A 26907-nucleotide genomic window follows, 5' to 3' on the forward strand; every position below is an offset into this window, starting at 1 on the left:
TCAGTAACAGATAAGTAGCCGTGTTGGTCTGCCATAGTCAAAATAAAAAAAATTCCTTACAGTAGCACCTTAAAGACCAACTAAGTTAGTTCTTGGTATGAGCTTTTGGTATGAGCTCATACCAAGAACTAACTTAGTTGGTCTTTAAGGTGCTACTGTAAGGAATTTTTTTTATTTTAAGTGTCAGTAAGCAACTGAGGTGTAAGTGACATTCATGTGCCATTACTTGGTCATAGACAGTGTCTCCTGAAACTAAGTCACACTCTTTATACCAGAGCTTTCCAAACTTTTCATGTTGGTGACACTTTTTAGACATCCATCATTTCACAACACAGCAATTCAGTTTTACTAGCAAACCAGAGGTTAAATTAATCCCTTTCCAGCTCTGGGAGGAGTGCAGAGAGTGTTTGTACGACACACTAATGTGGACACCGTTTGGAAAGCTCTGCTTTACATGTAGACACAATAGAATTGCCACATGCCACAACCAAGACACATATGCAGGTTGCGATCTTGAACTCACAGAATCCTTGAATTATTTCATTTATTCTTAGTAGTCCACCCGCCATACTTTCATGGCATTTACAATGGCCCTGTGGGCACGTTTGGAAATTATTGCCCTGTGGCAAGCATGGGTGATCTGTGGCCTTCCACATGTTGTTGGACTCCCAAGTCCCAACAAGCAAAGCATACACCTCAACAAACAACGCAGAACAGAAAGACACAAATGTCCAGTGTTTGGCTTTTATTGAGACACAATTTTCTTCCTTTCATATAACTTATCTAGTTAAAATATTCATCTCCATATAGTTACCACAAAAAAGTAAAATAGAAAACTGTTATTTACAGCTGTGGGAAACAAAAGACAAATGCAATTCAGCATTACCTTTTCCTTGTAGTATGCAAAAAAAAAAAAAAAGGAAGAAAGGGGAGGAAGGGCACTTTCATTCAATTCCTTTGCATGTAGAATAGCTCTGAAAATTGTACCCATTTTAAAATGTGTGGGAAGCCCAAAGAAGAATCAGAATTGGAGTCATTTTACTCTGCATGAGATTGTTTGTGTATCACCCAGGCACTGAAAAGCTTAAAAAAATGCTTTTTAAGCCAACTGATCAAGCATCTGGCTGGAGAAAAAACCCACCTGTAAAATAGAGGGGTATGACAATGCGCTAGTTCATTCTTCATTGGGTCCGCTTTTCCTATTTGAGAAAATTTGTTCCAGTATCACTGAGCTAGACGTCACAGTATTTGCACTGCAACTTTCATCGGACAATGCCACCTAACTAGTCCGTAATACTGATAAGACAGCTGAAGTCTCAGATTAGACACAAAGGGTGGAATATACTCGATGGCTCAGTTTCAGTGGTGGGATACACCCGATGGCATAGCTGATAGCAGCAGCAAGTATCATCTAGACACTCATCTCTACCAACAAGATGGCAATAGCAACAACCAGAAATTAAGGGGCAAACCCTGATCTCAGAGAACTAGCCCACCCAACTGCCCATTTTTCAGTCAAGCAAGCCTGATATCACATCATTCCGGTCCAGTGGCTGCCACAGTCACCGCCCCCCTGCCATAACTTATTGTGTGCTGTACACTATGGAGCTTTCTCCTACACCAGGGCTGCTGCAGACTAATGATATCACACACTGCAAGGTGGGAGGGGCTACAGCCAGCTGACCATTTCAAATACACAATTGCTCAGATGCTTCCTTGGTTAGTAAAAACAGGGAAACCACCCACGTTTCCTTTTTGTGGCTAACAGAAGGGATATTTTCCAGGGTCAAATGCTCTTTCTTCAGTGATTGATAATTCTTCAATCCCCCCCCCCCCATCCACACCACCGATCCCAATTATTACAAGGAGAAAATACATTAAGTACAACAGTTGGCAGAAGATTTATCTATATAATAAACTAAATTAATACAGCAAAATGAAGTACAGCAAAAAGCAAAAAGGAGCATGATTTTCTTTTCTTTTTTTCAACATCACAACACACCTTGAAATGCTACACGATGTCATTAAAGCTTCCGCGGAACTTTAATCAGCTCCAAACAGCATGAGAGAGACCAAGAGTCCCGTTTTCGAACACCATCATCATTAGAATTTTCATGTGTGTGTGTATGTGTGCACGTGTATAAGACTGGAACTTTGAGGGACATTGGGGTGCTTTTTTCAGCTTGAACAGAGAGAACATCAAGGTTTTCAAACTCTGCATGGCACACACTTCACAGGTCCCATCGAGCCCCAAGCATTGAGGAATTAGCAGCAGGGTTTTTTAAAAGTAGCAGGGCTTCTTCAGCTGCTGCAATTCGGTTAACACCACCGAGTGTCAGTCAAACTGTGGAACATCTTTGCAAGGCCTGAGTTTACAAGAGCGAGGCTGAAAAACCACTGAAGAAAGAGATTCCCATCTTCCACTTTCACGTGATCAGGAAAGGGCTAGGCTCCTTCATAAACCCCCTAGCCGAACTTCATGCAGCCTTGGCAACCAGAAAAACACACCGTCAAGTCTCCCAAAACTGATTCAGACCTGCCCAACCAACAACCCCCATCACCATCAGCATAAATAATAGTTAAAGCCTGTGCTCCCTCCAGCTGCTGAAAAAGCAGGCCCCCAAAAGTACAGCTGCCTCAAACTCCTCAGACAGACAAAAAAGATGGAACTCCCAGTGGATTTTCTCCCTTGGCCTCTTGCATGGGGAGAATGCAGGTCCAGATTCTACTCAGTTGCACAAGCTGCTGCTTCAAGGTAGACAAAACACCTGCATCTTTTGCCTGGAGCTCCTTCTAAGATTAGGTGCCGTCCAAGATCCTTGGGTGAAAGAAGTTTCATCATCTTCCCATCTAGAAGCTCAATGTGAAAACGAAGACAGGCTGTAAAGCTACTCCATGCATCTCTCCCAAAGTTCCTTGCAGGGAACTGATTAAAGTGCCAGTTGTTGTCATCATTTTTTTTTTAAAAAAAGTCAGAAAACAGTCTGACCAAAAACTGGAAGTGGGTATTAGAACAACAACACCCCCAAACCCGCCAAGAGAGGTGTTAGGAGCAGGGACACAAAACCTTAAACATCACTATTCATTTTTTAAAATAAATTTGGCTTTCAAAAGCAGAGATCAGTCTCCAATTCATCAGACTGCTTTAAATTTAGATTTCTGCAACCTGCCATTTTCTCTCCCCTCCTGAGGCTCCTCCTCTCAGATCCTGTGCTGTTTTTCCTATGAGTTTAAAAGGAAGAGGAAGAAGTGGAAGAGCTTTATCATGTGTTTTTTGTCAAATGAAGAGAAGGGAGAAATGGCAGGGGGCAGGGACAGTTTTGTGTCCATATGTAGAAAGGCCTAATCAACACATATCTGGCATGAGAGTTTTAGGGATAAGAGGGAAAATGGGGATTTAAGAATTGAGGGGATAAGAATATGCTGCACCAGGGATGATTTGATAGAGGGCTGGCAAAACCATGGGGTGGATTCCAAATGGGGTTTGAGAAGCAGCAGTGGCTGCCACAGTCACAAGTAAAGGCCTTTGTTTGTAACAGTACCAGCAAAAAAGAACTCTCCAAACTGGATGCTAGGAGAGATCAAGATCCATACATATTGGGACTGAGAAAAGAACACTGTAGGTAGAGGAAGAAGGTATTCCTTTCCATTCTGGAGTTCAGAGAAAGAGACTGAAGGAAGAGCAACAGTTTGTGGACCTTCTTATCTCAGCAAGTGCCAAGACTTCACATTTTAAAAAACGCTGGGTGAACAGACCAGGTTGTAGGAGCAGAGGAAGGAACTGGAGGGCTGCTTTGAACAATACTGTGCTGTTGGTCTTAAAATTGGGCTTGGGGGGATTCTTAGCCACCCCAACCCCTCCCTGTTTTCCCATTAAGCACTGCTTCCATCAAAAGAGGAGGAGAATAATTCCCTTCTCGCTCAGGCATGGGTGTCTTTATCTCCGAGAAAATCGATTTTTGAACTCTTTAATCGTCTTCGCCATCATAGGTGCAATCTCTGAAACAACACAATAAAGACAGAGAGAAAAGGAAAGTTGAGACCATCTCGTGCAAGAATGTGCTTGATCGGATTCCAGTTAGTGCCTGTGGAATACAGCTGCCCCAAAATGATGTTTAAAGTAAGATTCTAGCCCTTTAAATCAAGATGCCCTACAGCTCCAGCATTGTTCCCAGGCTGTATTACAATGTATACCAACAGCTACGAGTTCAAGCAGAGCATAAGCCCTAGAGAAAGCTGCATTCCCACATTTGCCTTACTTACTCTTCACAGGAGGCTTCCTGGAGTCATAGCCAGCAGAGGAGGCACTGCCCAGGGATGGCCCCGAGTGGCCGCTGCTAGTGCTGGGTCCATCGTAGGACTGTTCCTCTTCTGTGTGAACAGTGCTGCTTTTAGCTGGCGTGAAGTACACTGGTTTGATCCTAGACAGAGAGAAAAGACACAAGATTGCTCTGTGTGCACCCAAGAAATCACACTGCCACTGGAATAAGTGAGGCAATTTCAATCGCTCTGAGTTTAAGCTGGCAGAATGTAGACGAGAGGGTGTCAATTTAGAACCAGGGAGAGTGGAAGCTCTCTTTTTCTCAGCCTAACATCCCTCACAGGGAGGTTGCAAGGATTAAAAAAACAACACCAGACTAACAATGAATGGAAGAGAAGATATTATAGCACCACTGCTAAATCTGAACCGTCTTGAGCAATCTTCTCCAACCTCGTACCCTCCAGATGTTTTGTAACACAACTCCTTTCAGCCCCAGCCATCCTACTTGCTATGTGAAAGCAACTGCTAGACCAAAAAACAATCAAAACTGTACACTTCAGCCTCACGGACGCTTGCTCCCTCTCCCTACAAATTGTCTCTTGTTAGTTTGGGCCCTGCTAGGCTCAAGGAATCATCAGCTTCTGCAAACACCAGAACAGCCACAATGGGCCAAAATGGAGGAGAGGAATGAAATGTACGCATCTTGTAAGCTGCTTGGAACTTTTCCTGAATCCCGGCTGGATCCGGGAGTAGCAGTCATCTTGCCCAGTATTCTGTCTGCACAGTGGCCAACCCAAAGCCCTAAAACAGGACCTGAGGGCAACAGCAACACTTCCCATTTGTGATTCTTTGGCAATCAGAACCCAGAATACGGTTAAAAGACAACGCCATACCCAGTAAGATGCTAAGGAGAACCACAACGGCATCTCAGCGAATGTGGAATTGTAACTTTATTGGACTGTATAGGGAAAATGCTGGAATGTGTCAAAGTGAGCTGCCAGAAACCCACTGGTTGATAAAGTGCAAATCGGGAATCAGATTAGATCACCAAATTAACACCCCCAGGTCCTCTCCTCCTCAATATTACAAAAAAAGAGTGACTATGTGGTTTCAGACTCACTTGATTTTCTCTGGGACTGCAGCTCCTCCAGTCCCAAATTTTGCTTGCCGTCTCAGCACATCCCGGGGCGGCTTGGCCACTGAATTGACGAAAGCCATCTTGGCTACTCTGCCTAAAAGGGTGAGCAAATGGAGAAGGATTGGGTTAAACAAAAAGCGCTTTGCAAGGAAAACCCATATATCCACCCCCCTCTCCTTGCTCATGGCCTCAAGCCGTTCATGGAGCAGGGGGAGGCTTTCTCCCAACATCAAGCAGATGGCTTGCATCCTCTCTGATGAAAGCTTCCTCCTGCTGTACCTTTTCCTGCATGAAATTCCAGAATGATCCCAGTGATAGCATCTTCCCTCTGACAACATGCAATACACATACAAGCCATCTCACTGCTAACTACCAAGAGCAACTCAAGCATGCATTGGTTTGATCACAGTCTTTTAGGACAGGGGGCACGTAACATCTAGGACATGGCTACGGCCTCTTTAAAAGAACCAACTCTGGGAAATATTCAGCAGTCAAAGTTTCCTCCCCCCAATCACTGCAACACTGGAGATAGGAAAAAGTTATTTCTTTGGAAATCAGCCTTCCAAAGAAGGCAGATTAAAGCAGGGGTCGGCAAGGTTTACCTTGCCTGGGCCGGTTCATTCCAGTGGAGATCCGTCCGTGGGCTGGATCACATGAGCGCGCACACTCGCGAGTTCCAGCATCTGCGTCTGCAGACGTGATTTCCAGCGCCACGGAAGCAAGCCCCTGTGCCGTGCTGTGCTGGTTTAGTGCAGCGCGTGGGGACTCGCCAAGCAAGCAGCTCGGTTCGGGGGCGGCTCATGGGCCTGTTAAACGACTCCCATGGGCCACTTGTGGCCCATGGGCCTCAGGTTGCAGACCCCTGGATTAAAGGAACAGGGGCCCCAATCCCAGACGGAGTGCAGCAACCCTACTCTGTAGAACAAGGTAGTGCTGCCAACATTTCTGCTGGCTACTGTAGTCATTCCTTGATTTGTAGATGTAAGCAGGCAATAATATTTCACTCCATGCCGTTAGAAGCTTCTTGCTTTTAAAAAGATACAAGAGAGAGCCAGAGCACTTCACTATTAGTTAATAACCTTGGAGAGTCACCTATGAAAGGGCTACAGGACAGATTCTCATTTCCTAGAATGGAGCCAAAGCCTTCAGATAACTCATGTTATCATGGACAGCAATGCCTCTGAAGGAGCTGTGACTCAAGACGCAAAAATACTTCTAAAATGGTCATATCTTGTTTGTCCTTGTTCTTATGCCTTTAACAAAGGCACAAGGAAGTTATATAAGTGAAGATCCCATTAGGGCTGCCATATGTCTGGAATTTCCTCGTAAACAGCGCCTAGGCAGAAATCGCTTAAATGTCCTGGAAAATGTGGACATATGATAACCCGTGTCGGAAGTGTAGGTTTTGGCAAATTTCCTTAAAAATAGCTCAAAACTTCATTATTTTTTGATATTTTGTAAAAAAAATCTGTGCCTAGATTTTCACTTTTTGAAATATAGCAACCCTACATTAAACATCAGACTGGTGCTGACTCTCTTTTCAGCACATACTGAATACTTTCCTTTTTAAACAAACCTTTTATGTGCAGATTTTTACCCCAGTGTGTACCTGTACTGGATTCAAAATTGTGTTTATATATGAAATTGTTTAAATCATATTTTTTTTAATCTATGAAATGATTTTATATAGGTTTTACTAGTTGACTTTTTAAAATTGCTAAATCATTTAAATATGTTTCACAGGAAGCTATTTACAAATGAAAGTAAATAAACCAGATTTTCCTTCTCATTGTTTCCAGGCTTGATGCTAAATTTCTGTCCACCTAGGCCACTGCTGAAGTCAAAAGAGCAGGACTATTATTATTTTTTTTAAAAAAGTTGGCCGTTCTCATCCACACTTCCTTTCAGTTTCATAAGCAAATGGCTAGCATTTCCCCCTCAAATCCCAGGCCTTCACATTCTACCTTTGGGTTTATTGGCATGAGCTGACTGGATGTTTTTGGTCAACATCAGCAGCCGCTGCTCACGGGCATCGTGCAGGCGCAAGTACATCTCCCGCCACGACTCGAACTCCTCTGGCTTCTCCTTCTTGAAGTCGCGAAGGCAGTGATTGTGCCACAACTGATCTGTGTCCTCAATTAAAACCTGCAAGCCATGAGAGGAGAAAAGGCTTGAGCCCAGCAAATGGGAAAGACAGAAGGCAAAACATTGGGCAAACACCGCGGGGGATTAAATTAATTCTCTACACATCCACTTGGAACTGCTTTTCTAAAGGCAGGCTTCTTAAAGGCAGAGCTCTCTGCACTGCTCTTGAGAGACCACTTGTACCACCTGCCTCCTGGTTGTCTGGGGAGGCTGCATTTCATTCCCCCTCGGAGCATAAATTAAAGGGCTCTTGAGTGTGTTTTTTCGCTCTCCAAAAACATGTGACACCTCTCTCTTTTTTCACCTCTGTTTATACCCCCGAGGCTCATTTAGAGCAGCAACAGCTGCTGACCAACCTGCGCTGCTCTAACCAAGATCTAATTCCCTCTACTGAGCACGACTTTCAATGAAAAACGCAGCATCCGCTCCATCGCTGTCTTGGGAACCCTAATCCAGCTGAGCTCTAAGAGATTCTGCCTTGTGGGAAGGTAGCAAAATCCACATGTACTATGAAAGCAGCCCACTCCAAACTAATGCCTTCCTGATGCTTTGGGTTACAATTTCTACCAGCCCCATCCAGCACTGCAAGCAGTCAGGGATGATGGCAGTGGCACTCCAAAACTTCTGGAGGGCACCAGATTCGGGAAAGCTGTATTAAGGTTTCTCATCAAAACACAACTGGTATGACGGTGAACAAAGTGCTTGCTGCCTTAAGGAGGAAACACACATGCACGCTGATAAATCTGTGCTGCCTTTTTTTTAAAGCCATCAACAAAGAAAAAAACCCAAGAGGCTGATCGATTTTGTAATTCAAAATCTGAATTAGGAAGCCTAAACAGCTAGAACTTCAAGTTTCACATCAGAATTTGATCTCGGTGCCAGAAATGCTGGCCAGCGCCCCCCAACTTTAAAGCTATGAGTTCTGAACTAAAATGTTACTGTTCAACACAGATGTAGTTCAACTCACCCTTTTCCTGAAAAGCAGTCAGGCTCATTGTATTCAATACTGGACATAAACGTTAAGTAGTTACAGTGGTGCCCCGCAAGGCGAATGCCTCGCAAGATGAAAAACCCGCTAGACGAAAGGGTTTTCCGTTTTTCGATGCGCTTCGCAAGACGAATTTCCCTATGGGCTTGCTTCGCAAGACGAAAACGTCATGCAATTTTTTTTGCTCCCCCCCCCTTTTTCTAAGCCGCTAAGCCGCTAATAGCCTTTTAGCCGCTAAGCCTTTAATAGCCGCTAAACCGCTAATAGCGCTAATCCGCTAATTGGGTTGCTTCGCAAGACGAAAAAACCGCTAGATGAAGAGACTCGCGGAACGGATTATTTTCGTCTTACGAGGCACCACTGTAATGATTTACACCCTTAGTAAGGTTGGCGAAGCAAGGGATGGTGTGTCTTTGGAGTAAGTCAGACAATTTTCATACGGGTGAAATCAGTTGCATCCTGTCCAACTAGGACACCACTTTGTCCAATGTTGAGCAAACACAACATAATGATTAAGAGCAGCCTTCTGGCTCCAGTTGAGGACAGGAACGGCAGCTAGATTTATAGCTCAGTCGTTTTTTAAGCCTTTAAATTTAGTTTTAAACTTAGTTTTGCCTTTTTAAACTCTTTTAAACCAAACTATTTTTGCATGTTGGAAAAGCTCCAGACAAGACTGTGGCTAACTGCAATTAAGAGAGTTTTTGTTTTGTCAGCTTTCCTGTGGGAGCTTCAGATGAGTAAGCATTTTATAGATAAGATACAACAGCTGCCCTATCAATCTTGACCATGGAGCACGTCGATACTAAAGGAGGGAGACCCAACCTCCTCTCCCCCTTACCCCATGGGAAAGGATCTGCTCTCCCTTCTCAGCTCCAAGGCTGCCTTTCCTGAGAGGGTGGCTGGGAACCCATGCAAAGAACGTTGTGAGCAGCCTTCTTCAACCTGGTAACCCACATGTTACCAGACTAAAACTCCAAAAATCCCTGACCATTAGCTGTGCTGGCTAGAACTGATGGAGTTGGAAGTCCAAGTCTTCTGGAGTACAGCAGGTTGGGGAAGGCTGGGGAGTGTCAGAGGGGGACTGGGAAGACCTGGGTTTAAATCCCTCACTGAGTGATCATCAGTCTACCTCACTGGATTCTTGTGAGGTCAAAATGGTAGGGGGGAGAGAAGTGAGCCACTTACATTGGCCTGAGCTCACTGGAAGAAAGACCCAGATAAATGGAAGAACTCATACTAATATTAGTATATACTAATATTGGTGGGGAGGGATGGAACCCCCTCATAAAAATGACCAGTGAGAATTGAGCATGCTCTGTGGCATGGAATGCTGACTCTGCAAGTTTGGCTGAAGGAGAAAGGAATATCCTACAGATGGACATGACTCACTGGCCGGCACCTGAACAGGAACATTCTGTGCTGCAAAAATTCGTTGCAGATCCTAGGAAACAGAATCCAGGGTGCAAAACTACACAGAGAGGAAGGAGCAGTCTTGTTTCCTAATGCATGGGATAACCAGGGGGCAGGTTCAAGTCACCCTTTTGTGCCCCCAATGTAAGTAAATGGGGCTGCCTTTCATTACTGCAGAAGGCAGTAAAGCACTGGCAGCTGGGGGCACGGCTGAATAAGGAAGTGGAAGCTAGTGCCCATTGGGACCAATAGGGCAGAAGGCAGGGAGAACAACAGTAGGTGAAGCCAGAGCCAAGTGATTCTTGTTTTGTCTTCATCTTCCTCCCTGCTCAGCCCTATAAGGGCAACACTGAGGCTAAGGAGAAGGAAGCCAACAGCTAGTGCTACCCTATGCTGGTTGCAAGTAAGAAGATAAGCAAGTGGGGGCTGGATGAGGGCAGGCAGAGGCTGATGCGGCAGCGTGACACTTCCCCTAATGGATCAGCCTCTACTAGCACACACTAATCGCAGCCGGTAATGGAACAGCAGCAGCAACAGATGCAAACACTTCTTGGCCCTGACTCTCCCACACCATCTCATAACACTCACATGATTGCAGTCCTCAATGCGGTACAGTTGCTCCGGGGTGCATCTCTCCAAGACAGGCTCCAGCACAGAGAAAGGGACACCGCCTACTTCATAGATTGCTGTAAGAGAGAAGGCGACCCATCAGATCTATGAAAACGCGCCCAAGAGCAGCCAACGACCCAACTGATTTGACTTGCTGTAGAGCACAGGCCACTGTAGCACCTTCTGAAACTCAGGGAGGTGTCAGAATGCCACAGCTATTGTGCTGGCTGGGAGCTGTATTCCAAAACATCTGAAGGGCTGGCAAAGGCAGAAAGAGATCATAACAAATGTTCCCTGCAGGCCATTACCCAGCTGGAGAGGGGGCAGTAAGCAGAAGCAAGACCTAGACTGCTTTGTACTTAACCAGTCACAGAGCCCATTGGTGGCAACGGACAAATATGTAGAAAGGGGGGCTTGAAACTGGCGTAGGGGGGCACACACATCAGGAGTGTTTACCAGGAGAGTGGGGCATGAATATTCTCCCACTGGAGCTTTGATAGACCATATAAGGAAAGGTTTGAGGAAGGCAAAGCAGGAGGATAACGAAGAAAGTGAACAAAAAAGGTCATGAAGAGACGTCCTACTTCTATTTCAAACCACTATTTAGCACAGGGATGGGGAACCAATAGGCCTCCAGGTGTTGTCATCAACTCCAATTCCCAACTAGCATCAAGGATGATGGGAATTGTAGTCCATCAACATCTGAAGGACCACAAGTTCCCCATCGCTGAATGAGCAGGAGGATCTTGAATTAGAGGCGGGGGGAGCCAGAGCAACAGGCAGAGAGAACTTCCAATAAATAAAGTGAAAGTTGCTGTTGGTCATGACCCTATGAATATAAATAAGTACGTTCCTGTAGCCTTGCATGTCTCTAGTGAAAGACACATAGGCCTGGCATTGACAATTTAGAGTGGCTGCTACTGCAAGCCAATAGGAGCACAGGAAACTGCTTTAGTTAGAGTCAGAACAGATCTGGGAGACCAGGGTTCGTATCCCCACTTGTCCATGAAGCTCACTGGGTGACCTCAGGCCAGTCACTTACTCTCAGCCTAAACTGCCTCACAAGGTTGTTGTGAGGATAAAAGGGGGGAGTTGCTATGCACACTACGTTGAGCTCCTTGCAGGAAAGCTGGGATAAATAAATGAAATATATATGCTGCATATATTGCCTACCCTGACAGAGGGTCTCCAGCATTTGAGCCAGGAAATAAACATGGTTGCATTAAGGTGGGGCAGAAGGAAGTCAAGGGTGAGGAGCTGTGGAGAAGGCCTAAGCAGCCCTCCCTTCCCCCACTAGAAATACTCAGTCAACATGGGGAACCAGAAATGGCAGTTTTCCTCAGCCATCCAGAGGCCCCAAACTCCTCCCTGCAAAACCCACCCCTTTATGTTAAAGGAGCCCAGCTGGCAAATACTCACAGTCAATATTATTGCTGAGTACCCTGATGCACTGCTCATACAGAGACATCATCTTTGGGAGGTAGGCAGTCTTTGAGCCGGAGTACACCTGCATCTTGGAATTCAGCCTGCGTCCTGTGAAGCCAGCCTCGTCTTCCTCTGTGGGTGAGGACAGTACTGAGGGACAGGAGGAAAATGAGACAAAAGCAGAGAAACAAGTCACTGTCAGTTCTCAGGATCCAGTACAGAGATTAGGTAAATACAACGCAAAGCTCAGACGGCTTGCTGAGTCCTTCCCAAGAAGACCTGCTGTCTCATTGCAGCAGGTCAATGATCCGCCTTAGATACCACTCCTTCTCTAGCCCTGGGTCCAAAAGTTGGGAAGTTGACAACTCCTGAATCAGGAACTCAGGTGTGCTGGTGAACCTGGGAGATTCCACATAGCAATCACCATAATTTATTACAGGGATGGGAAACCAGTGGTGTTCTAGATGTCAGTAGACTGCATTTCAGGGGGTTGGTATTAATAATAATAATAATAATAATAATAATAATAATAATAATAATAATAATAATTTATTATTTGTACCCCGCCCATCTGGCTGGGTTTCCCCAGCCACTCTGGGCGGCTTCCACAGAAACCGAAAAACACTAAAATATCATACATTAAAAGCTTCCCTGAATAGGGCCGCCTTAAGATGTCTTCTGAATGTCAGGTAGTTGTCCATCACCTTGACATCCAATGGGAGGGCATTCCACAGGGCGGGCGCCATTAAGAACATACAAAGCTGCTTCATACCTAGACAAACCACTGGCCGATCTAGCTTAGTGCTAGACTGGCAGTGGCTCTCCGGCATTTCAGACAAGAGCCTTTTCCAAGCCCTACCTGAAGATGCCACAGATTGAACCTTCTGCGTGCAAAGCAGATTCTCTACCACCGAGCTCCAGCCCTTCTTCCACTAATATCATAATGACTAAAATGACTGAGAAGCAAAGAGCTTTTGAATGATGGTTCTCTATGCCAGGCACCCAAAAGCAACACAGAAAACAAGGAGCATGCTGCACGGCAAAATATTGACAGAAGTGGAAATAAGCCTCGCATGAACCGAATCACGGATCAATGAAGTCAAATCCATGTCTGCATTTCAAAGCCAAACAGAGGTCAAGAATTGATCTCCAAGCATGTTCAGAGGGGCATACCTTTTCCACAAGATCCTGATTACTTAAATTTTGAGTCCGTCTATTTCTCAATCCAGCAGGCATATTGGAGGGCTAAGGTCCAAGGTACCTGAGTGCACCTTTCCCTAATATATCAAGGGTAGGGAACGTGTGGCACTCCAGATGCTGTGAGACTTCAACCTTCATCACCCCCAGCCAGCATGGCCAACGTTCAAGGTTTATGGGAGCTGGGAATCCAATATCTGGAGTGCCACACATTCTCCATCCCTGCTGTACATTAAGATCTTCACATGACACCGTTCTCTACACCCTTTGAGAGTGACTCAGGGCAGTGCCTTTCCAGCAGTGGCACCCAGGTGTGAAACCTCCTTCCCCAGGAGGACTGCATGCTGAGCTCTTTAGAGGCCTTGGGGGAAGAGCTATGGGGCATTTCTATTCCAAGAGTCTTTGGAAGGTAAGATTCCACCAATGATCTCTGTATTGGGTATTTTCAGCACCTGCTTTTTACATTCTAATAGGGGTTTCGCTGTTGATGGTTTTAAAAGAATAGAGCTGTCCCACTAGTCTTAGAAAGGATTTTCTCAAGCAGATTCCATCCTGTTCTTAGCTCAGAAGTTACCTTTCCTTTTTGGCTGGGGAAGGGGCATCGATTCAATTGTAGGAAGAGGGCGGTAGTTGGCCTGGATTGGGGGCAAGGGGATGTCAGGAAGCGTTGGCACCACGTCAATGATCATCTGGAATAGAGGAGAAAATAAAGTGTTTAAGTTAAGGCAGCTCTGCAAAATAAAGTTCATGAAAGTGTTGCTAATCCGCTATAATATTTACTAGCCTTTCTTCTCACACATAGTCATTTGTGGCCCATAGATGTCCTGAAGGAAGACGGCTGGTGGGCAGGAGTGGGGAGAGTGCAAACACTTGTCTGCCTGGTTGCCTAAAGGCAGTTCTCTCTGCCCTCCAAATAGAAGCAACCATACTGAATCAGACCACTGGTCCATTTAGCTCAGTATTGTCTACACTGACTGGCAGCAGCCTGTAAAGGGTGTGGCCTGGGGCCTGAGGGAGGGTTCCGAGGCCAGATTTGGCCCTGGGGCTCCCCACCCTTGGTCTATACTAACCTATCAGCAGCTCTTCAGAGTCTCACACATAAGGGATATTTTTCTTTACAACACCTACTACTCGATCCATTAAACTGGAGATGCCAGGAACTGAACCAGGGATTCCCAGAATGCAAAGCACATTCACTACCAGTGACCTATGATCACCTCCCTTCCGCCACTAGAAATGAGAGCAAATACAATCACATGCACTTAGTCTTCTTTTCAGTTCAAGTTGAGGCCAAAGGGAGTTGCTTGTTTATTTCCAATATTTATATACCAGCTAATGACTACAGTCCTCTGGGTGGTTTACAAGTAAAAATTATAACATAAAATACAGTATGAAAAGAAAATCTAACACAGAATAAAACCAGCAACAGAGATTGGCATCAGTGCAGCATGCATTTTAAAATAAAAGTTCAGTAAAATGTTGTTTGAAATTTTCTTCAAAGGAAAGATACAGCAAGTACTACCCAGACATGTATTTCCCTGCCAGTGCTGCCACTCAAGGGGATCTCACGGGAGGCATTTTTATTTGGCAGCGCTCTGCCCAGCCCCCATGACCTCATGCCATGCCAGTTCATGCACTCCATACACCTGAACCTGTCACCGTTAGGCAGTGTCAATTTTATTTCATTGCCCAACAGGTTGGCTTGCTCTGGTCTCTGTGGATTAGTGCCTGAAGAATATAGTGGCCCCAAGAATACAGAAGTTAAGCAAGCTTTACACAATGTTGATGAGCCATTTTCAGGGTGAGGGAGGTGGCACTGTGCAGGCCGGGCCGGGGAATCTGTGGCCTTCCAGATATTGTTGGACCACAACTCTCATCATCCTTGCCATTGGCTATGTTTGCTGGGGCTGCTGAGAATTGTAATTCAGCAACATCTGGAGGGCCAAAGGTTCCCCATACATGCAATTATCCACTAACCATGGATCATCATTACATGTGAATAAGTCTGGGATGAAGACAAGGCAGATCCCAATTCCATGGATAGTCTTCCTTATTCTCATAGAACTGTTCCATGAAGAAGTTCTATCCTCCTTCTGATTTACTAAAGCTAGCTTGCCCCTCAGTGTGCTGAAGCTAGATCAAGTACCAAGCAGAGAGGAGTTCTTTCTCATTAATTCAGAATTTGGGGAGTTCAGAACTCACAGGAGCAAAACAGAGAGCAAGATGCCCTGAGGCATTGAGGAGCAGAGGTGTCACAAGCCCTGCACCACTTGCAATTATGCTGCAAAGGAGAAATCAAATCTCCAACAGTTGCTTTTTAGTAATTTTATCAGAGGCTGGAGTTACCAAGAAGACATAGGGAACTTAGGGAGCTGCTTTATACTGAGTCAGACCAATGACCATGGGCCTATCTAGCATGGCATTGTCTACAATGACTGGCAGCGACTATCCAGAGTCCCAGGCAAGAGTCCTTCTCTGCCCTACTTAGAGGTGCTGAGAATTGAATCTGGAACCTTCTGGGTTCAAGGCAGAAACTCTGCCACTGAGCTGAGGCCGCTCCCACAGCTAAATAGAAATAAAAAGAAGTGAGCTACACCTTTTAGTAAAACATCAAGAATAAAGTAAAGTACAGCCTCTGATAAGTGTGCAAATGTTCAAGATGTAATTACACTGCACTGCTTCCTCCCACATTGTTTTTGCTGCATTTGCAGCACCGGTGACCTCTCTGGGGTGCAAGCCTGGGCAGTATGTATGGAGGTCCTGGGCTGCCCAGAAGGCGCTAGACCACAAAGATAAGAGAGACCATATTTCACAAACAGATGGAGCACATGCAGAACCACCCCAAGATAAATGGTCTTCCCTCTTCTCCTCATTCATAAGGTCAGGGTGTATGTAATCCCTTGGGAGACTGTCTCTGCACAAGTCTCGTTGAAATGAACAGCAGCACCCTAGAATGCTACTCCAGCTCCCTTGCATCCCAGAGAACTTCCTCCAGAGCTGCCATGCCATGAGGCAGATCCACCTCTTTGCTGCGTTTGTGGATGCTCTCTACCTGCCATCTCCCCTTTCCTTATTGTAAAAGGCACTTATGAGCAAGTGATCCCTCAAGGGGAGAAGGTGCAATGTACCCCCAAAACATCGCACTCACCTTTTTCGCTTTGGAAGCCCCCGACTGCTTCTTCTCGCTGGCCTGCTTGTGTGTCTTCCTGCTCGTGTCAGAGCTCTTGGTGCTGGACTTGGAACCGTTCTGCTTGCCGTGCCCTTTGTCTTTTTCTGGGACGGGAGCCGTGGGCTTCACCACGTTCTTCTTCTTCTTCTTCTGCGGCTGGTCATAACTCAGGTAGGACTCAAAGGACATCTTCGGCTTCTCGTACTCATCCTCTGCGTCTCCCTCCCCATCGTTTGGAGGAGAGAAGTTGGCTGGTCTCTTGTTTGACTCGGAGGCCCTGGCTTTGCCCTCCAAGTTCTTGGAGCTGCCCGAAGCCTTCTTCTCCTTGCTCTTGGAGGGATCACCCTCTGGCTTGCGCTTCTCCCGATCTCCAGGCAAGGCCTCCAGGCTGCCCAGTTTCACCTTCTCTGACTTGACTCTCTCAGAGTCCTGGTGCTTTTGCTTCCTCAAGTGGTTGTCCAGCGTTTCCTCCAAGTCCACGTGTGGCTTGTCCTTCTTGCTACTGCTGCCGCCTTCTCTCTTCTTCTCTCGCTTGGTGCCGTCCAAGGCCTTCAGCCTCTCCTTGCTGCCCCCCACCACAGAAGAGTCTCGCAGGGGCTCTTTGGAGGAAGCCTTTAGCAGCCTCTCCGGGCTAAAAGCAGGCCCTTTCTCCTCCCCCTTGGCCTCCAGCCGCAGCTTCTCCTTGTGAGAAGACTTGTGCTCTTTGCTCCGACCCAAGCCGGCTTTCTCCTGGGAGTCACTGAAGCTCCTACTCTGGCTTCCCTCTTGCCTGTCCTGAAAGCCATGGCCCTTATTGGACTTCCGATTAAGGGACTTCTGCTCCCTTTCCTGGTCCTCAGCTCTACAGAGGTCCATGTACTGAGGGCTATCACTAGGCTCAGGCGAGGCCGCGTGTCCATAGTCAGAGCATTCCTGGTCGGAGGAGAGAGCCGGGGACTCTCTGCCCCACGTCCTGTCCTCTGGAACACCATAGCTCAACGTCTCATGGGCTTTTTCGGGCTCATAATATCTCTTGGGCTTTTTTGCCCCATTGTCTGGCTCGTACGACTGGCTGCAGGAAGGCTGGTACGCCTCTGTGTAGTCCTGGTCAACCTCTTCATCCTCTTTGGGGGAAGGTTCCCTTTGCCGTTTCCTAGAGATGCTTCGGTCATAGCTGCGCTCTACAGGTTCGAGGTTAGGCCTTTGCAAAATAGAAAAGGAAAGAAGTAGTAGATCAGAAAAACCTGACATCGAAGCATGAAGTTACTTCTGAGGTTGGCATCCCTCCCTTTACTGAGGTAGAAAAAGAATCCAGCCAAGACTGTTGACTTCAGTGCCTCTGCAACAAGGGTGGGGAACATCCAGCCCTCCAAGCACCGCTAGAGTAGGACTCCCATCAGCCCCAGCCACCATAGCCAAGGGTGATGGGAGTTGCAGTCCAACAGCATTGGGAATGCCAGAGGCTCCCCATTCCAGTTCTACAATAGGCAGAATGCTGGATATTTTTTGAGGCCAAGTTTCTAGTCCTTATGGCCAAAGATTGAGCTTTCACGTGTTATGAAATACCCCTGCACTCAAGAAGCACAATGTATCTCTTTCTTCGCCTTGACAGTCCCTTATTTACTTTCTCACATGCCAACAGTCCAAGTACAGACTATGTCATTTGAGATAATGCAGAAGAAGACAAAATGCAAGTGAACATGTTTGCTTAAACTGGTGTTCTAAAGTCATGATTCAAAAGAGCCAAAAAAATTGGCACCCAGGTTCCATGATCACATACAATGCACAGGAAAAGGCAACACAGATGGTGCAACTCTCTGGAGTTTGAGTTACAGTTCTAGTCTCACTCTCACACACAATTATTCACTGCCCTCCTTGAGCATAAGGGAGGGGAGGTCAGTCAACTTTGCCTTTGTTTCCAGCAGTTCTCAATGCCTGTTCTTTGTCCAGCAGCAGCAGCTAGGCCAGTAATTCTTACTGCTAGGAGAAAGCGGTCAACGAGCCACGATAAAAATAAAAATAGTAATTAAAGACTCCAAGGAGCCCAAAGGGGCCATCACATGGAAGAAGTTTCCTGCTGCTATCTCTACATGAAAGTGCCCGTGCCAACTCTCAGCCAGTCTCTCCTGGAGGTGGGCTATTCCTGCTGTGACCCAATTCTGGACTGGGGACAACAGATTATTTGACTGCACACAATGCAGATTCAACAGATTACATGGCCTCTGAGGAAGATGCCTACTATCCCTCTGGATAAGTCTCATATAGCTATCCTCACTTTCTGCTATGCAGCATCACTTAAAGGTGGACAATTCTGCTGCCTGCCTCTAGAATGGGTACAATTGGACCATTCAAGCATTCCTGGTGTGGAGATACAAAAAACTGTGTCCTTCTAATCAGGAGACATGCCCAGATCACCAATTCCTGCAGAAATACTAGTAACAGGAGGGTTGTTCTTCTGAGGGAAGGTATCCATTAAAAAATATATTATAGCCTGCCTTCCAACTAAAAGCATATTTGGGTTCTTTAAAAGCTTTCCTGTAAGAGTGGCATGTATGTTTCACTACAATGCCAGCAAGGAATTCTATGAACGGTCAAAAGGGAGAGAAACACCAGAGTGGACAAACTATTCATGGTGTTGGGGAAATGGACAGAGAGACATTTCTCTCTCCCAATCTCCCGGTTCTAGAACCCAGGGCCATGCAGAGGAGCCGAATGTTGGAAGAGTCAGGACAGGCAAAAGGAAGTACTTCTTCACACAGCACAAAGTTAAAAGTATGGAATTCACCACCATAAGATGTAGTGGGGGCCAACTTGAATGGTTTTAAAAAGCATTCAGACAAATTCATTGAGGATAAAGCTGTCGGTCGCTATGCACAACCCTCCAGTATTGAAGGCAGTATGCTTCTGACATTTCTGGAAAGTCGAAGGGTGGAATGCACTTGGGTTCTTCTTGCAGTCTTCCCATAGGCATCTGATTGGCCACCGCAAAAACAGGATGCTGTGCTAGAGTGACCTAATCCAACAGGCCCCTTCTAACCTTCCTAATGCTTACAAGGCAGATCAGAGATGAACCAGAATCCCCTGTGCTATGGAACAAAGGAAGCTGCCTTGTACCAAGTTCATATTGTCACTACACAGAATGGGTGATATTCAAGCAGTAGACCCATGGAAATTAATAAACCTAAGTTAGTCATGCCTATTAATTTCTATGGGTCTACTTTGAGTAGGACTAACATTGGCTATAACCCATAGTTAGCACCTCTCCAGGGTTTCCAATAGAGAAGGTCCTTTCCCAGTGCTACCTGGAGATGCCAGAGATTGAGCCAGGAAACTCTACACCCCAAGAATGCGCTGTACCACCAAGTACCCCAAAACAGCAGGGATTCCTGGACTCTATCCCACACTGCTTTGGGCTTACTTACTTGGTCCCTACCTGGTCAGCCACAATCAATGCAAGAAACGTGGGAATCTTTCAAATTATTCTGAGGCATGAAATGACTTCAGCTGATGAATTACAAGTCCCCAGATGACATCTGATATAAAAGATCATCAAAGAACAGAATTAGGGGATAAGTCTAGCTTACCGTTCCACTTCCTGTGGGACTGGCACTAGCTTTTTCCACCTTGCCACCAAATTCTTGGCAAACTCTCCAACCTGTTCGTGTTTTCGTAAACCGTTCACAGTTTTCCCCACTCCAGTCTCCTGCAGAAGGGATACAGAAAACCTCAAGTTTTGACCATCATTGATTGCCAATGTGTATTTCTTTTAGGATTGTGTATATCCAGTCTCACCCTGGGAGGTAACATGTCCAATCCCCCCAAGTACATAAAATAAAACTTGTTTATTTTTACCCCACCTTTCACTCTCAAAAAGGAGCCCAAAACAGTTAAATTAAAAACATCAGAACACAACCAAATAAAAAAACCACTAAAAATAAAATATGAATGAATCTTTTGCTTGGTTCTCAATTTGGGAGAAATTACTGGGTTTTTGTGAGATTAGGAATGATGCTAAGGGTCAGACAAAAAGCCACCGGAGCTCATTTTGGCTTCCACCTGCTTCATCCTAAAGGTGGTACATACCCTCAGTGATGCACTGCATATCTGGGAATAAGAAGAGCTGTTATCAAAATAGGTCTTACCAGAAGGATATCAACCGTAATAGGCAACTCTGAAAGCCGCTTCAAACTCTTCATCAGCTGCAGAGACAAAAACGAAAAGGGAATTCAAGATGTCTGTGCTAGCATAAAAAACCCTAACTGGCTGAGGGCCCAGGTACCTAAAAGAGCACCTTCCCACAATATAAACCATCTTGGCAGTTGTGACCTTGGTGGCAGTATCACCATTAGATGCTGCCAGGTTGCCACTGACTCGTGACAGGGCCTTTTCGGTGGTGGTTCTCCAATTTGTGGAACGCCCTCCCTGGTGAGTCCTGCCCATCTCCCCACATTATTACCGTATTTTTCGCCCTATAGGACGCACTTTTTCCTCTCCAAAAATGAAGGGGGAAGCTGGGTGCGTCCTATGGGGCGAATGCAGGCTTTTGATGAAGCTTGGAGAGCGAGAGGGGTCGGTGCGCACCGACCCCTCTCGCTCTCCAGGCTTCAGGAACACATCCGCAGCCTAGGCAGTCCTTTATTTCCCCCCAAAAAAACTAGGTTCGTCCTATGGGACGGAGCATCCTATGGGACGAAAAATACAGTAAGTTTCAGGAAAAGCTTTAGCGCATTCCTGTTTAAGCAGGCATCTGGTGGCTGAAAGATACTGGTCTTGGCAGCCTTGAAATTATTAACCATGAGAACAGGCAACTTTTTTAAAAAAAATAATAATGCTTTTCTATGCTCTTATTTATTTATTAAATCCACCTTCTACCACAAGGTCCCAGGAAAGGTAGCAACAATAAATTAATACAAATAAAAATCAAATAAAAGAGTTACAGCTGTAAAACAAAAAAAGTGTGGTGGGGGAACCAGTTCCATATGTATAGAACATTTTTTTAAAAAATCCGCATATAAAAACAGTTCCAATGTGGTCATAGGCTGGGATAAAGATCTCCACTTAAAAGAGTTGCTGAAAGAAGAATGTCTTCAGTAGGCGCCAAAAAGTCAACATAGTCGGTGCCTGTCTTAGTATGTATTGGAAGGAATTCTATCATGCTCAATGGACCTCCTAATAAGACAGTATCCACAGGAGGCCCTCTCCTGCAGAACCCAGTGATTGGTTGGGTGTAGAAGGGGCGAGACTATCTTTTAGGCACCCTGGTCCCAAGCTGTACAGGGCTTTGCACACTAGTACCTTGAACTTAAGCTTGCTGGCAAATTGGCAGCCAGAGCAATTCTTTCAGCAGCAGTGAAACACGGTGGGGATAGTCAACTTGCCAATTCCTGCACCAGCTGCAGCTTCTGAGCCAACCTCAAGGACAGTATGCATTGCTGATGGAGTCTCTGACGGGTTGTTTCTCTTTTTACTTATCTCTACGTGGGTTGTTTTGCAGCTTTGTTGTTTGCCACCATGGGCTCCTTTCGGAGCAAGGGTGAGATGGAAATTAAATAAATAAATAAGAGACCTCCTGAGGGCTGCACCATCTCGAATCAAGCACTATCTATCATGGATGCTTTTGCTGTGGCTCCTGCATTGCAGCAGGTTAAGCTAGATGACTCTTGGTGTTCCTCCTAACTCTACACTTCTATGATTCTATGACTCAAACTGTGATGCCTAGTAAGGTCAGTAACCTCAATGGGCTACTCTGAGGAAGACTAACACTGTATACAATGCCACAAATATATTCTATTTATGCCCCACCAACCACTAATAATTTCCAGGCAATCCCATGCAGTAGTCTAACCTGAAGGTTACCATAGAATGGATAACTGAAGCCAGGCTATTTTTGCCCAGCTAAGGCTGCTGGGGGGCAGAGATGGAACCTGGGGTGTCCTACAGACAAGGCAGATGCTCTGCTTCTAAGCTACAGCCCTTCCCCAAAGGCAAGGCTCCTGTATTTATAACAATTGTGGAGCAGAGGGAATTCTTCCAAGTGCAGAGTGCCTTTTCGTGGGTGAGAAAGCAGCATCTCTCCAAATTTCCTGTTTTACACAACTGTTTGAGAAAAATTCCGCCCACCTCCTTCCCATCTGCCAAGTCCAAAAACAAAAGGGAGACGTGGCCTCAAAGGTGCAGAGTCTCATTTGGGCCAGTGTGGTGCTGCTCTTTCTTCAGCAAGGGGGTTGTAAGTTATGTTCACAGAAGACCCGTGGAAATTAATGTGTTAGCCATGTCCATTACTTGCAATGGATCTACTCCGAGTCGGACCAACACTGGTTACAATCCGAAGATATTTTAACAGGATAATTGTACAAACTCGCTTACTAAATGGATCTAAACTACAAAGGGAGCCCATCCAATTGTCTTGTCATTTGTTCTTTTATTGCAGTTTTGTTTTGTAGATGGTCCAAAGAAGAGCTGCACGAGTTAAAATGTGCCGTGCCAAATTATTTACTCTCGGTGCGGCCAGATATCTGCTCCTTTTCTCTCCTGCAGCTGCTCAACCTCTCTCTCTCTGCCTCTCTTCAGAAAGTAGACCAAACTAACAAAGCAAAAAAGAAAACATTGGTGTTGCCACTAGTGCACGCTATCTTTGTTTAAGGGAAGGGCCGTGGCTCAGCGGCAGAGCATCCGCTTTGCACACAGAACATTCCCCAGTATCTCCAGGTAGAAGGGGGAGAGACTCCCTGCCTGAAACCATAGAGCAGCTGCCAATAGGTATGGATGACACTAAGCTAGATGGACCAATGGTCTCACTTCATATGTCAACTTCCTATCTTCCCCTGTACAGCCCCTTGGCTAAAGCCAGAGCACTACCTTTTCCAGAAACCAGTATGCAAGCAAAAGACCAGAGTCAGGCAAAATGTTTCACAAGCCGTAAAGAACTTCTGCAACTCAGACCACTGAGCAACATTTTCTGAGCCATCCACGTACACAAGTGCACTTGCCCAACCCTGGATTAGCGGCTCAATGGCAAAATTTCAGTTAGAGATCAAACTCCTTTCAGACTTTTATTTGCAGCCAGGGCTGCATGTGTTCTGCAGCAGGTCAAGCATGTCTGGTGTTAGTCTGGTGTCTAGCATTTAGACCTGCAGCTAACAGCATGGCTCCAAAACAGAAAAGGGGGGGGGCATGTAAGGAAACAAACAGAAAATGCTTCATAAAGGATCAGACACGGAGGTGGAACAGGACCATTCTCCGACCGTTTCCTTCCCCCTGACCACAGTGCACCCACAAGCCCCGACTGGCCAAAGAACACCCATCTCCAGGGTCTTCAGTCCTTTTTGCCACCTTGCCACTTCAGCCTTTCGCCCAAAAGAGAAATCAACATCTTTGAAAACTGTCTGGAAGCAAAAATAAAACTACAAACTGTGTAATCATTTATGCTAAGCCCAAAATTAGAGTTTCTGTTACGCAAACTCTGACAGAGTGAAGAATAAAGGCATACAAACAGCTTATTTAAAAAGAAAAGTACGAGAATAAAGTATGGGTGGGGATTTAATACAGATGACAGAACAATAAAAGGGCAATAGAAAAGAGGATTTATAGCAGGGGTGGCCTTCCAGATGTTTTTGGACTACAACTCCCATCAGCCCTGATCACCAACTAAGGGCTGGTGTGAGTTCTATTCCAACAACACTTCTACTTCCCTGGGTTTTATAAAACGTGCAAAATCCCTATCTCCTGGACAACAGACATAAAGCCTCATGGGGCGGGGGAGGAGAGGCAAGGGTCCGCCTGAGGTGTTAGCATTTGAGAGGAAGGAGAAAGAGTGCCCTCCTGTCCCTTTTTCCTCATGTGTCATAAGCCTGAGGGCAGTGAACCACTTACTACTGATTTTTCTAACTGCTCTGGAAGCCTGATTGGCTAAAAGGCAAAGAAGAAATTATTTCAATCAAATCCCCACTTGGGAGCCTCAGGACCATGTAGTAGCACAGTGTTCTTCAAACTTGGGTCCCAAGATACTGTACTAAAACTCCCATCATTCCTGCCCATTGACTAAGCTAGCCAGGGATGTCGAGAGTTGTAATGTCTGGAGACCTGAGATTGTTCAACACTGGTCTACATGAGTATGTAAGTCCCTTTTTTCTAAATTGCAGTCCTCTCACCTTGATGATTTATGAAGACTCTAACTAGAAAAACTGTTGCAAGAATAAAATCAAGTTTTTGCTAAAAGCAGCAAAATTATTTGATTTTGCTTTTCCAAGCTTCTTCCCAAGAAGCTTATATTACTGGTTTCTGGACTTTGCCCTGGACAAAGCTCACAGAATTTTTCAGGATGAAGGGTGAACACAGACGGTCCTTTTACCAAGTGGTATCAGCTATCACGGTACACATGCTGCCATATGGCACAACTAGTTGCCTGTATGACAAGACCTTGGCCAAACATCTAAACCCATTCAGAAAGTCAACAAAACAAGGGGAAAGGGCACACACTTCTTAGCATTTGCCTGGATATTACAGACCACCCTGATGTCTCACATGGTAACAGGTACACTATGATAAGTTGCCATTTTGGACGATCGGCACCCACCCCCTAATGAGTAGGTCTAGGACCTTCACATTTTTATTTAAGCAGAAGCCAATATTTTATAGGGCAGACACCAGATTCTAGCTGTGCATGCCATTTCCCACCCCCTCTCACAAATACACAGAGCAGATGATACAAAAAGCATACTTGTGGACATACAGATTAATAAGAATTAAGCTGGGTAGGTGTTGGAACTCTCCTTTTCACACCTATGAATTTCTTTTTTATAAATTGTTGCAATAACTTTAAAAAAAATAACATTTTACATATAAATCAAAAAGCATTTTTGACCTGGTTCGAAACCCCAAGCTTATTGTACTGTAGTTCCCAGAATTCCCAAGGAGCAGGGCCATCTGATTTTAAGGAATTTCTAGGTTAAAAATGCAACTCACATTGCTGAGCAAACCTAAAACCCATAAAATACAGGAAGCACTTCTAGATACAAAGTTGATTTCACTTCGTGGTTTGTTGCTGTGCACCAGAGATATGGTGCTTTCCCTCTAGCAATTAATGTGCTCCAGTACATGGAGTGCAATGCATCTGATCTCTCCCGTAACCTTATTTTAAATCAGTTCAATGCAAAGACATGATGAGGTATTCAGCAGACACCAAAGTTATATTGATTTGCCAGAATAACCCTCTTTTTATGAGTCCAGGAAAAAGAAATCCAGCCCTTTCCTCTAAATTATTCACAGAGCCACTCACCATATCCCATGCCTGCCCCCCCCCATGCTTTACATCCCCAATCAGCACATAATGAAAATCACTTAGCTTAGCTTAGTTGTTCTTTGCACACTTTAACCATTTTGGGGATGCATGTAAACATGATGGTTAAAATCAGTGTTTTCTTTTAAAATGTTTAGGGGTACTCTCGTTTTCCTACTCATATTGAAATACTGCCCCTCAATGAAGCTAAACTTAGATTCACAAAATGTTTAGGGATATGCGTCCCCCTGAGTCCCCCCAGGAAAAAAAGCACTGTTTAAAATTAATTAGGATATATTCTACTTTTTGGTCAGCACACCTAAAGTAGTTGCAACTACAAAATCAAAGGGTGGTTATGATTCCACATTTGTGCAGAGGGATTTATAAAATGTTGAGGACTGCCTTGCTTCAGATATCTCCAGCAACCCGCTCGATGTGGGGGTAAACCCAACAACCTCCCCGCTTCCTTCTTTACACTGCACATATGATGATTTTATTTGACAGATCGACCCTTTCATAGGTCCACAGCGACAACCCGCACACCATCCATCAGCACACACTGAAAAGGGGGTTCAGGGAACACACTGAAAACGGGGCTTGAGATCGGAGCCCTCATTGCAACCACCCCGGTTCAGAGTTCAACCAGGGTGTCGTGGGGCGGGCGGGGAGGGGGGAGGCGTAGAATAACTTAAGACACGTTAAGGTACATGCCCTTGGAAACGGAGCTCTGCTGACTGCCACCCCACTTCGGAAAAAGAGACGTTGGATCTCCTGGTCTTTCCATCTTCCCGGTGTGAAAAAGTCCCAGCCTGCCCCAAATTCATAATTTGACTAGGGGGTGGGATCCCTTACTCCAGAACACCTGGATCCATACTAGGGAGCCACCCCGCCAACATCCCACCGACCTCCTCCGAGTCGCCCCCCACCTCCTTCTCAAGGACCCCTCCCCAGTTCTCGTCTCCTTTGCTGTGTGGCCCTTACAAGCGGGGCCCCCTCTTTGTCCACCCAGTTAGCCAGAGTTCCCCAAACCACTCGGCTACCAGAGGACCCACCCGCCACCTTTGCTTCGCCCTCCCCTTCAGGGGGTCCTTTACCTTCTTGGGCTCCGAACTGCCCGTGAGCCGCGACTGCAGCTTCCCTACAACTTCTAGCACCGACTCCGCCATTTTTACTGCTGGCGAGGCCTCTCCTCGGCGGAAGTGGCTGCTGCTTCACCGTCTACCCAGGAGGACTCGGGGCTTCCCTCCTTCCGAACCTTTACTCCCTCGCTTCCTTTTTTTTCGCGCCGCCATATTTGCTCCGGGCAAAA

At 45.7% G+C, this 26907-nt stretch overlaps 2 protein-coding genes across 2 annotated transcripts in view; both read right to left on the reverse strand.

Annotated features, from left to right (window-relative positions):
• Nucleotides 1-730: 730 nt before the first annotated feature.
• ELOA (elongin A) lies at nt 731-26826 on the reverse strand. Its single transcript, XM_082231577.1, has 11 exons — nt 26693-26826; nt 20464-20520; nt 19906-20024; nt 16322-17522; nt 13748-13862; nt 11971-12126; nt 10531-10628; nt 7364-7544; nt 5382-5493; nt 4264-4421; nt 731-3999 (listed from the first exon to the last, which is right to left on the reverse strand). The coding sequence occupies exons 1-11, from the start codon at nt 26762-26764 to the stop codon at nt 3938-3940; spliced, it is 2331 nt and encodes a 776-aa protein (XP_082087703.1). The 5' UTR covers nt 26765-26826; the 3' UTR covers nt 731-3937.
• RPL11 (ribosomal protein L11) overlaps nt 731-26907 on the reverse strand; it is a 50435-nt gene continuing 24258 nt past the window's right edge. Inside the window, exon 6 of the mRNA XM_082232185.1 lies at nt 731-3989. Coding sequence (XP_082088311.1) covers nt 3969-3989 — 21 coding nt within the window. The 3' untranslated portion in view covers nt 731-3968. The remainder of the gene's footprint in view (nt 3990-26907) is intronic.

This window comes from Podarcis vaucheri (genome assembly GCF_965113315.1).
Source record: "Podarcis vaucheri genome assembly, chromosome: 7".
Taxonomy (NCBI): domain Eukaryota; kingdom Metazoa; phylum Chordata; class Lepidosauria; order Squamata; family Lacertidae; genus Podarcis; species Podarcis vaucheri.

Excerpts from the sequence above, each read along its gene's own strand:
- ELOA (XM_082231577.1), bottom strand. The coding sequence starts at position 26,764 with ATGGCGGAGTCGGTGCTAGAAGTTGTAGGGAAGCTGCAGTCGCGGCTC. Across the intron at positions 7,545-10,530 it reads GCATTGAGGACTGCAATCAT|GTTTTAATTGAGGACACAGA; the intron begins GTGAGTGTTATG and ends CATGGCTTGCAG. Across the intron at positions 5,494-7,363 it reads TCATGCCAATAAACCCAAAG|GCAGAGTAGCCAAGATGGCT; the intron begins GTAGAATGTGAA and ends TCACCCTTTTAG.